Source organism: Hippocampus comes, unplaced genomic scaffold, assembly GCF_001891065.2.
Source record: "Hippocampus comes isolate QL1 unplaced genomic scaffold, H_comes_QL1_v1.1 scaffold68, whole genome shotgun sequence".
Taxonomy (NCBI): Eukaryota; Metazoa; Chordata; class Actinopteri; order Syngnathiformes; family Syngnathidae; genus Hippocampus; species Hippocampus comes.
Window position 1 is genome coordinate 2,273,367 of NW_017805625.1, and position 11,963 is coordinate 2,285,329.

Consider the following 11,963-nt stretch of genomic DNA (forward strand, 5'->3'; position numbering starts at 1 on the left):
TCCACACTGATTGAAAAAAAACGTGAATTTTTTTCTAGCACATCCGTTTTTGGAGAAATAAATAATTGCATCATAAATGACAATCGCAGTACTGTGGGGAAGAAGTTACATTATCTTTCAAAATCATTCTGCTCTCGTGCAGAGGAATTTTTCGATTCCATGTACTGTTAACTGGCTGTAACTATGCATTTTTACTTTGGTGTTTAGATTTCAGAGTGTGTACTTGTTTTTACTTTAATATTATTATTTTTCACATATACACGGAGTGTGAGTACTTTTGCAGTCTCTTGAAAACATGCCCTGATAATCATGGCAGCAAGGCAACGATGCCATGATGGCTGGCAGATGCTGGCCAACGGGGGAGAGGACTCAGCCGAGCTCGTGAACGCGGATGCGCGCTCCGGATAATAACCCGCTGACGCCTTCATCCGGGAACTACCGCGAACTCGCTCTTCAACATGGCGGCGTCAGGTGAGGTTTATGTGGGTGAACCGACAGGCTCGGTTGGGGATACAATTCAGTCCGTTTTAACAACCAATAACCGGCCATTTCGCGTTCGGAACTTGTAAGTACGTCCTTGCTCACTTCCTCGTCGTTGTCCGGCGTGGAAAATAGGTCTGTTTCTGTTTTGAAGCCAATGCATACGAAACCGCCGAAGGAGTGTAACTGCACGAAGCAACGACAAGCTCCATTCGAACATTTTACACGTGTTATTGGTGGTTAGTTTTTGTTTCTTAAGTAACAAGTCGGAACTGTCATGTCCTTTTTTTGAATTCTTGTCAGTTCGTTAGTGTTGTGTATTACAAACCTTCGTTTGCTATATGACGTGTTAGCCAACGGCTAGCTAAAGCTCGAGCACACTAAGCAGCAACGGACGCAAGCGCGTTTAGTCGAGGGGTTGGGCCGACCAGTCCGCGCTATCCGGGGACTCTCCCCACGTGTGCGGCCGCTCTCCCCGGCGTCTGTGCGCAGTTAAAACAGGGCAGCTGTAGCGTTTCAACTCGCACGCCACGCACGTTCGTGCTGGCCTTTCATCGTCGCGGCAGTCCGCAGTCTTTTCCGGTCCAATGTTGATGCGACGACTGCGCACTTGATTCGTGGCGCGGCGACTTGCGCTAGGCCATAAAAGCTAGCCACCTCAGCAGTGATACGCTCCCCGGCAGCACGCCCTGTGCTGACTAAGCTGCGGCTAGCATCGCAAGAATAATCACCTCGTTGAATTGAGTGGTTTTTGACTGCCACGTGTCAGCACCGGCTCTCTCTTGTGTCACCGAATCCAAAAAGTTCGCGACCAAGTTGCTCGTCGCTTTCGTGTCGGTGCTGCCAATTTGGTGCGGATCGTTGACCTAAAAAATAAATCCACATTAAATCGGCAGAAGGCACAAGCGGCGTATGAACATGCAAACAAGATTAATTTAGTAGTCAAATGGATAACGTGCCGTTTGTTTGCAGTTTTGTGTAAAGACAGTCGTGAGTCAGCTTTATTCTTCCTTTTCTGCCTCTGATCAAAACAAATCGGACCCCATGTCGCACTTCTTTGCTGTTTGAACAATATGGAAAATTCTGCCATGCGTGGATGCTCTCTGAATGTGCCACAACCACAACTAGTCTTTTCTAATGTCCACTCATTCTCATCAAAACATAGAGATTGTTTTCACTCATCTTACCAAAGGTTGCATGCCAAAGTGGACTGGAAGTTTGTGATGCTGACCAGGTTCTCTTCTCATATGTACATGCTTCATTCCTTGAGGAAAATAAATTTTTTTCACAGCAGTAATAACACATGTGCACGAGTATTAATACTATAGAAATAAAACGTTATATAGCTCGCAAATGGAGCTGTGATGTAATTTAACAAATATTACAGTCCAAAGAGCACTATGAAATATTTGGGTTTTATGGTTCCTTTGACTGGATCAAAACTTTCCTCATGGACATCCACTTCAAGTTATTTTCATGATAGCGTACGTCAATCTGCAAACTCTTTGTGGTTCTCCCCTTAGCTAAGAAGAAGAACAAGAAGGGGAAGACCCTCACTCTCACTGACTTCTTGGCGGACGAAAGTGGAGGCAGTGGCCCGGCTCCCAGCTACCCCGTCAAAACCACTAGCTGGGCTGATGAAACAGATGACTTGGATGGGGACGGTGAGCACTGAAATGGATAAGATGTTATAGTTTGGTTGTTTTTTTTAAAAGGTTTTCCATTTTCTGTTTTCAGTGTTGCTGTATCAATCTGTATTTTGCATGTCCATGCACTGTTTTTAACTGGATTTGGTAAATATGAATGTAACGCCCTGTAAAATCAAGGTCTACATTCCTAAAGAGCAGATATATATGTAGGATTTCAATCATTTATTTTGGGAAAATGTGTTTTATGCAAACTCTACCTTTGGCATTGTAGCTGTATTCTGAATAGGCAAATTGCATTCATTCTCATGTGATAATACTCTCAACACACCTGCCCCAAAATTGAAGTTACTTGGATGAACAACAGTGTGAATGTCAGCACATTTTTGATTATTTTGACAGCAGAGTGATTCAGTTTCCCTTTGTCCCTCTTTTCTAGTGTCGACTTCGTGGCACACAGATGAGGATTCATTCCGGGCCCCGCCCATTGACCGGTCCATCCTGCCCACAGCGCCCCGTTCAGCTCGTGAGCCCAATATTGACCGGTCCCGACTGCCCCGCAGCCCGCCGTACACCGCCTTTCTCGGCAACCTGCCCTATGATGTCACTGAAGAATCCATCAAAGACTTCTTTCGCGGCTTGGCAGTAAGCAAATACCTAACATGGCATCAGAGACGGGCGTACGCGGTTAACCTGCAGTTTTAAGATTGTTCGATGTCATATTTGCTGATGTCTCCCCCCGCCCCCCTCTCAATGTTTCCCCCAAGTTACTGACCTATGAATCTGTTGTCTTTGTCTCAAGATCAGTGCAGTGCGTCTGCCTCGTGAACCCAGCAACCACGAAAGGTTGAAGGGCTTTGGCTATGCTGAGTTTGATGATGTGGAATCTCTCCTGAGGGCCTTAAGTCTCAATGAGGAGGTGAGGCAACACACCATGGCGATGCATTTTTAAGTTAAATTCTCTTCACTAAATCCACAGAAGGCATGCCATAGCGTAACAAATGCCTTTTTAATTTGTACCTGCCGTTCTGTTCACACCAAAAGAACCTGGGAAACCGAAGGATTCGGGTGGATATAGCAGACCAGTCGAATGATAAAGGTACGAAATGAATGCATTTTTTTCCCCTGAAGGACTGTACTATGATGTCTCTTCCATCCTCCAATCTGAATCCCGCTGGTGATGTATACCATGCTGGTGTCTTTCTACCTTAGAGAGAGACAGTGGAATGATGGGAGGGCGAGATCGTGGTGGAAGAATGGGAGACATGGGCCCTGACAAGACAGACAGTGACTGGAGGGCTCGGCCTAGTGGCGACACTGACGACGCGCCTCCCAGGAGAGACGATGCCTTTGGAGAGAGTAAGTCACATTTGAAATTTAGTTTATGAATGGAATAACACTGAATTTACCGCATTTTCTTCTTGGAAGTTTAGTTGATGAACGTGACTGTAGTTTTAAGTTGTTGATGTTGTCCTCCCCCGGGCAAAACAAGATACTTTGAACCATTATTTATAACTTACGAGCTCTGTTTTCAGTGTTGCTGTATCAATCTGTATTTTGCATGTCCATGCACTGTTTTTAACTGGATTTGGTAAATATGAATGTAACGCCCTGTAAAATCAAGGTCTACATTCCTAAAGAGCAGATATATATGTAGGATTTCAATCATTTATTTTGGGAAAATGTGTTTTATGCAAACTCTACCTTTGGCATTGTAGCTGTATTCTGAATAGGCAAATTGCATTCATTCTCATGTGATAATACTCTCAACACACCTGCCCCAAAATTGAAGTTACTTGGATGAACAACAGTGTGAATGTCAGCACATTTTTGATTATTTTGACAGCAGAGTGATTCAGTTTCCCTTTGTCCCTCTTTTCTAGTGTCGACTTCGTGGCACACAGATGAGGATTCATTCCGGGCCCCGCCCATTGACCGGTCCATCCTGCCCACAGCGCCCCGTTCAGCTCGTGAGCCCAATATTGACCGGTCCCGACTGCCCCGCAGCCCGCCGTACACCGCCTTTCTCGGCAACCTGCCCTATGATGTCACTGAAGAATCCATCAAAGACTTCTTTCGCGGCTTGGCAGTAAGCAAATACCTAACATGGCATCAGAGACGGGCGTACGCGGTTAACCTGCAGTTTTAAGATTGTTCGATGTCATATTTGCTGATGTCTCCCCCCGCCCCCCTCTCAATGTTTCCCCCAAGTTACTGACCTATGAATCTGTTGTCTTTGTCTCAAGATCAGTGCAGTGCGTCTGCCTCGTGAACCCAGCAACCACGAAAGGTTGAAGGGCTTTGGCTATGCTGAGTTTGATGATGTGGAATCTCTCCTGAGGGCCTTAAGTCTCAATGAGGAGGTGAGGCAACACACCATGGCGATGCATTTTTAAGTTAAATTCTCTTCACTAAATCCACAGAAGGCATGCCATAGCGTAACAAATGCCTTTTTAATTTGTACCTGCCGTTCTGTTCACACCAAAAGAACCTGGGAAACCGAAGGATTCGGGTGGATATAGCAGACCAGTCGAATGATAAAGGTACGAAATGAATGCATTTTTTTCCCCTGAAGGACTGTACTATGATGTCTCTTCCATCCTCCAATCTGAATCCCGCTGGTGATGTATACCATGCTGGTGTCTTTCTACCTTAGAGAGAGACAGTGGAATGATGGGAGGGCGAGATCGTGGTGGAAGAATGGGAGACATGGGCCCTGACAAGACAGACAGTGACTGGAGGGCTCGGCCTAGTGGCGACACTGACGACGCGCCTCCCAGGAGAGACGATGCCTTTGGAGAGAGTAAGTCACATTTGAAATTTAGTTTATGAATGGAATAACACTGAATTTACCGCATTTTCTTCTTGGAAGTTTAGTTGATGAACGTGACTGTAGTTTTAAGTTGTTGACGTTGTCCTCACCCGGGCAAAACAAGATACTTTGAACCATTATTTATAACTTACGAGCATTACAACGGCTCAGTGAAGCTACAGATGGTTTCCTGCAAATATCGACGCCTAACTATTTGGAAACCCCCAAAAATACACGAAAGCTTCCCTGTTCAGTGTACAAAGTAGCATGAAATAAAAAAATATATATATATTATTTGAAACTTAAAACCCAACTAGAAACACAACTGTGTTTTAGCTAAATAAGTTGATCGAATCAAAAACGTCTCACAGGATCACGTGATCGCTACGAGTCAGATCGTTTCCGCGATGGTCCACGACGAGACTATGATGGAGGAAGAGACCGCTACCGGGACCGCTACGATGACCGAGACCGGCGAGATTACGATAGAGGAGGTGAGTCTGCCATATTTTGGCGAGATGGGGTGGATTCGATTTGGTAGATTTTGCTGCTATATCCAACTCTGCGATAAACCTGCTCGACCGCCAGTTGGTAGTTCATGTTTCGTCTTTCTTTTTTTTTTTTTTACCTTCAATCTCTGCTTTCTAGGTTATGACTCTCGTGGTGGTGGAGGTGGCCGTCGTGCGTTTGGCAGTAGCTTCCGTCGGGATTATGATGATAGTCGCGGTAGCAGCGACCGTTACGGAGATCGAGATCGTTTTGGCGACAGGGATCGCTACAGCGAGGATCGATATGAACGGCGGGATGATCGGCGTGAGGATCGAGGTGAGTGCGGTGCTTGGAATTTGCTGGTTGTTAAGGGCGTCAATGTGTGGTCTTCAACACTTGATATAAAACTTGCACGTTGCCCCTACAGCTCCCCAGCAGAGGCCCAAGTTGAATCTAAAGCCCCGCAGTGTGCCCAAGGAGGAGGAAGGTAGCGGCGCCGGTGGCAGTGCATCTTCCCCGGCCGCTCCACCGATGTCCAGCAGCAGGGCCTCCTCCATCTTTGGTGCTGCCAAGCCAGTTGACACAGCAGCCAAAGAACGGGAGGTAGAAGAGAGGCTGAAAAAACAAGAAGAGAGGCTGCAGAGGCAGCTGGAGGAGGACAAGAGTCGGGGCCCTGACAGAAAGATACGAGACAAGTATGTCGTCTACCATCCTTCACTAAAACGTTGGAATTATAGCATGCTCAACTGGAAGGGATTGCAAAATAGACACTGATTTTCGATTCTTACACATTTGAGTCAATCTTTTATATCCAGAGATCCAAGCTGGCGGAGTGAGGAAGGTTACACTGAAAGATCTCGTACAGGAAGTGAGTCCTCCCAGCCAGGAAGTGGTTCTGGAAGAGGTGAGATTTTCGTACACTTTCACCTCAGAACATCGAAATTGAGTTTTCGAAATTGAGTTTGGCCAGAGCACGCGACGCAATTCAGCTTCCCATTGTTTCATCTACCAGGGTCCCGGTGTCGAGACAGCGAGCGTTCCGGGGAGAACGAGGTTTTCAGCGGCAGGGAAGATGAGCCCTCATCCCCTGCACCCTCCTCGCAGCCAGCCCCTAGCAAGGAACCGCTGAAGGTGATGCCAGCACCTCCCCCGAAAGAGAATGCTTGGGCCAAGAGAAGTGCGGCCACCAGTGGCTCTGCTGACACTGATGGGCGGTCCCCAGTCTCACCTGTTGGTTCAGCTCCTCCCAAGTTCAGGTGGGCGTACAATTCCGATGCCTAACAAATACTGGACATAGATTTTGTCCTGTACGTTATGCCCTGATTATTATTATATATATTTTTTCCTCCTCTTTTTTTTTTTTTTAGCTCCTCAAATTCTGCAGATGAAACAGGATCCGGAAAGGGTAAGGCTCACTGCTGAACGTGTGGACTCACTGGGTGATTTCAGCAATTGTTGTCTCACACTTCAAAAATGGAAGCGCTGTGATAAGCAACACTGCCGAGCTGTAGTTAACACCGCTTTTACTTGAGTAATGTGCCAAGTTGATGGATGATCAACTCTGATACGATGAGCATAGTTGTATGTTGTAATTATGATATTTTTTTCTCTTAAAGGGCTATTTAAGATTTGACAAGAGCTTAACTGGTATTTTGCCCTCAGATTTTTTTTAAAGGTCATGCACCAAAGTCAAGCACCCCAGAATTTGTACCATTTGGAGTTCATATGATGCAAAAGTCACTGAAAAAATATTAACCCGACATTGCTACACATATCAATGAAAGACTTTGCCCAAATGTGCCATAAGTCTGAAAGTTCATCCATTAGATTGGTGGGTCGATTAAAAAAAAAAAAAAAACATTAGATGACATGCCAATTTTTATGTGCACCCCTGCCTATAGAGAACAGAGTATGTTTAATTTGCTATTGAAACATGTTTATTTTTGAAGATAAGAACTTGAAGTCAGCCAATGTGCAGCTCCACTGTACCATAGAGGTAACTGTTATTCCAATAAGGTGGCGTTTTCCATTTGACAAGCTGCTCACATTTGTTTTTGTTCAGATCTCTTCATTGTCTCTGTGGTGACACAGCTCATTAGCATAACGAAATAAAAGATTAGAATGTTCTTCAGTGGTGCTTTAAAAAAAATAATAATTCATAGTTGATTCAGGAAGGCCACGAAAATGTCACTTTTCCCAAACGTTTTACTGTTCGTCAGTCCTATTGTCGCTTCTCTTGTGTGGGGAGCTAATAAACGAACAGTATGCAATTATGAAAAGCGTCTCATTAGAGATATACATGAAAACCTCACTTGGATTGAAATTTTTTTGACAGATGGATTAAAAATGCAAATACAGTGTTCCCCAGCATATTCAAGGTTTGAGGAGTCACCTATTCACCCCACCCCCATGAAATCGATCCCCTCCTTCGCTGAGAAACTCATCTTGTCACTTTTTTTGCGCTCGGGCCAAATCAAAAGTATTTCTTTGGTGGCATCTTGGTGCCAAGAAACCTTGAGGTGAGTTGAGGCGCTTCATTTAGACCACAGTCGTGCTGACCGCCATCTTGCGATACTATATAACCTTTTTAGTGAGGCCGTCAAGTCCTTGCGATTTTTCCTCTTCTGCGGCAGGGCTCGGTCTCAATTCCCCGCGAATAGCGGGGGGACACTGTAATTAAATTTGACCTACTGTAAGTGCAAAGCTGTATGGAGGGTGAAAAAAAAAATGGGACTCAGTCGACCCAACTTTCCAACTGTCATTTAATGATCCGCCTTTCACTGCCCCTCCATCAGTGACTGCCACGGATGGGGCTTTGCTGCTGCCGCGTGTTGCAAGTGTAGTCGACAGTTTACCGTCCAACCATTCTCTCAACTGTCTGGCTTCTCCTTTAAGATGAGAACAAGGCTGACGCTGCTCACCGGGACCGGGGCCCCCCACGGGCTCGAGGTGGGCCTGCGGGGCCTGGAGCAGGGCGAGGGCGAGGAGAAGGTCCCAACAGAGACCGAAGAAAGGAGGCAGACAGGTCAGCCACTTACAGCTTAGCAACTCTTTAAGTTGTTAACCAAAGCAGGCAGGGAGCTAGCATGAGGGCATCTGCAAAGAGTGGCCCACATTAAGCTACACAACTGATGATGCATCCCCCCTCCCAAAAACGCTCGATGTTAGTTGGAGTGCGACATCAGTAACAGCATAGCATGAGCTAGAAAACAAGTTTGGACTATGGCTTGATAGCGGCTTGTAGATGATCCAAATGGATGGTGTGCGTGATCCTGTCGTCTTTCAGCTTTTTGCTGTTTGAAGTATTCTTGGCAAGTGCTGTTAGTCTTGCTGATGAATGTTAACCTACGGGTTCATTCTGACTGTAGAAAGGATAACAGAAGAGACCGAGACGCCCGACCACCGCCAGAGCCAAAGAAATACGACGAAGCCCCAATCCCTGTAAGTCCGTCACCGGGCATCAAACTTTGGCAGTTGTCATAGTTGCTAAAGGCTGTTCCTGAAGCTCTTGGGCTCCTCCCCCCCTCCACATTTTAGTCCAGCCCGCCACCAACCACCACCACCAGCAGCAGGCACCAAATAATGAACGACTGAACGATTTGCCTGAACGCAATTTGCTGAGAATGCCCGATTGTCTTTTTCAGAAGTTCAGCTCAGCCAGTAAGTACGCTGCTTTACTAATGGATGGAGACGGCGACGACGCTGGCGACGTGGAGTAGAGAAGACGGCAAAGAAGAGGAGCAAATGAACACAAGAATAATAATTTCACATAGCTTATATTCTCCTTATGCGGAAGTAGCCCCCGGGAGGACACTCAGCCCTCCCTCTCTCCCTCCCTCCTTCCCTCAAACCTGTCTTTTCCCTTCCATCTCCCTTCTCCTCTCCCTCCTCTGCCCCACTCTTGAGGACTCTTTCAGGTTCCACACAATAGTCACCTTCTGGACTTGTTTTAATTGGGCTGGGAATAATATGAGTGTTTAGCTCAATGAAATGTGATGGATAACGTTGGCAAATTGTAATAAATAAATGGAAAAAGTGGGGAAAAAAAGAATTTGTATATTTGTGGATCAAAGGTGCGGTGGATTGATCCTAGTTGACGTAGCTATGGCACCGTAATGGACTTTTAAATTCGAATCAATCATTCCCATGATGACTTTGCGTACCTCCTACAAAGGCCACATCAATTTTTTTTTTTTTTATTAGTCATTTGAAAATCAATTCTTTTAACTCTTCTCGCTCGAAACGTAATCACAAATCTTGTCTTCCAGCACTGGCTTCGAATCTGAAAGTAACGCATGGAACGTTTTCCACATGTCCACTGTACAACATGTTTAGACGTGATTCACTTAACACTCCGAATGACACTAAACAGCCGCCTCATGACTCACCTCGAGTCTTTAAGTGCCATTATTGTTCAGCCCTTACCATTGTACAGACTTTGTTCTCTTTCTATCCCTTCCGATGAAATCATCGCTTCAATGAAAGTCTTATTTGCGCTCCTTTCTGGCCGTCTTCCCGTCCTCCACTGCTGTCCACAAATCTTCCTTCTCTTCCTCATGTGAGGGCCGCAGTGTGGGAGGTTTTCATGACATGACCTTTTTTCCCGCTTGCAATAAAAGGGGTACACAGCACGTTCTTCCCAACTGTTTATGTCTTTACTCCAATCGACGAGTGCCTTGCGTTTTTGCGCACAACTGGAGAAGTCCTTTGAATGTACTTTATTTGAACATGTCCGTCGGTTTGTACGTGCTAAAAATGTGGGTCAACTTTTGTCGTTTTATTGTTCTCAAATTACGTATCCGTATACGGCATTTTCCTATTTTCGAAAATTACATATGCAGTGTGAAACCAATGTACATGTTCACATTAAGTACGTTAGAAGGACTTTTTGTTTCGGTGGGTTATTGAGGGGGGCGGGGAGCTGATTTTGATATGACATTCTCACCAACCCCCCACGTTTCCTTGTATGACCTCAAATCGCACAGTGGATTTTTATTTGTATCTTAATTTTCACAGGAGGTCCAATATAGCAAGTTGATGTTATAATCAGAACTATCCACGTTAACTCATTCAATGCCAAGAATGTTTTTTTTTAAAGAATCCAGGCATTCATTCCCAGGTATGTCTATGTATTTACATTTTTTTTTAACATTGTAGGATAAAGGGTCTGAAAATGACTAGCGCTGAAAGCTAATGTAGTGAATGACTAATTTAGGATACTTTTTTTCTCAGATTACCCGAAGAAATGGCAAGAAAGCCAAAGGTCTTCAATGCCGTTTTAACTGAAAATGGAAAATTCTGGGACAGAACTAAGGTTGAAGAACAAAATTAGAACCCAAAACCTCTGTCTTGACTTTTTTCTATTTATTTTGCAACTCTGAATAAAAATGACTTTGGTCCCAAAAATGTAGCTGAACAAAGTCACAAATTGTTAAAAGATAACTTAAAAGAAAAAAAAATTATATATATATTTATATAAACTACTGGTAGTGCAAGTAAGTGTAGAGTACTTAAAAGTATGAACAGCTGATCCAGTCAAAGACACTAAACAGTAAAAAGTGCTTCTTTTTACAATGGTTTACAAAGTTGACTCTGTCGATTTGGTTCACACATTTGTAATCGGTTACATAAAACATCCTTTTTTTGGGGGGGGAATATTGTATTAAAATCAACTGAGCTAACCAAATGATGTTGAAAGTAGTACATTCATGAAACTTGACATCCACAGGCTGCTATGAAACCCAATCGCAATGAAATCAACCAGCAATACATTTAAAGCCTAAATGTGTTGACTCCTCTGCAGTCCTGCCAATCATAGGATGACGACTTCCACCAGTTGTGATGTCCCAACAACTTTTTTTGCCATCTAGATGTTCTTGTAGTGTGGTCTGCAGGGACATATCTCCAATGTTTCTTCAGCCGGGCCCCCCTTACTGCAGCTTGGAATCCTGGTGGCAGCTGGTAAGAATCCTGCTGAGCTTCATCTCACACTCACTCACTCACATGAAGGTCAGGTCAGCATGCCGGCCAATAACGTGTTGGTCTGATTTACAAGCATCGTAAATGGGATACCTTTCATTTTTTTGCTGATGATGCACTACCGTTTGAACTAAATTTAAGATGCATGTTTACTACATTTAAGTACATGCATTGATCTCAAGAGTCCATTTTAAGTCATAACTTGAAGTAATTTTTTCAATGGTTCATTTTTAGTGCTAAATTTACATTTACAAATTTCCACAGACGTGATGTCTTTTTAGATGTTGCAAAAGCAGTGATTTTTTTTTCCCTTCACATGCCCTCAACTGTGAGACATTTCTGCCATTAAGGGCTATATAAATAAAATTGACTTGACTTGATTTATCCATCCACACTTTTGACGGAAGGTCTGTGCTTCCAAGTTATTTTTTGTTTTTTTTTTCTTATGTACTTTTTGGTGAGCGATGGATTTTGCCTGGAAATTTTGCCATTGATACTGTTTCTGCCCCGTCTCCCTTATTGTCCATTTCCTTTGTTTGTGTCAATATACTTCTTTC

The 11,963-nt window shown here is 44.3% G+C and overlaps 1 protein-coding gene across 5 annotated transcripts; it reads left to right on the plus strand.

The window, feature by feature from the left end:
* The first annotated feature begins 384 nt into the window (after window positions 1-384).
* On the plus strand, window positions 385-10,058 carry eif4ba (eukaryotic translation initiation factor 4Ba). Of its 5 annotated transcripts, XM_019881144.1 has the most exons (15): window positions 385-471; window positions 2,004-2,144; window positions 2,566-2,771; window positions 2,929-3,045; window positions 3,171-3,225; window positions 3,339-3,485; window positions 5,310-5,432; window positions 5,587-5,763; window positions 5,855-6,122; window positions 6,243-6,331; window positions 6,440-6,683; window positions 6,795-6,832; window positions 8,323-8,452; window positions 8,796-8,868; window positions 9,072-10,058. In XM_019881144.1, exons 1-15 carry the CDS (start codon window positions 459-461, stop codon window positions 9,144-9,146), a joined length of 1,896 nt encoding a protein of 631 aa, XP_019736703.1. In that variant the 5' UTR covers window positions 385-458; the 3' UTR covers window positions 9,147-10,058. The 5 variants fall into 5 exon arrangements, with proteins under 5 accessions (XP_019736703.1, XP_019736704.1, XP_019736705.1 ...); XM_019881145.1 differs by lacking the exon at window positions 8,796-8,868; XM_019881146.1 differs by lacking the exon at window positions 8,323-8,452.
* Window positions 10,059-11,963: the final 1,905 nt, after the last annotated feature.

What these genes read in the sequence shown, in the direction of transcription:
- eif4ba (XM_019881144.1), top strand. An exon ending in AGACCAGTCGAATGATAAAG is followed by an intron (nt 3,226 to 3,338) that starts GTACGAAATGAA and finishes TTTCTACCTTAG; the next exon opens with AGAGAGACAGTGGAATGATG. An exon ending in GACAGAAAGATACGAGACAA is followed by an intron (nt 6,123 to 6,242) that starts GTATGTCGTCTA and finishes TTTTATATCCAG; the next exon opens with AGATCCAAGCTGGCGGAGTG.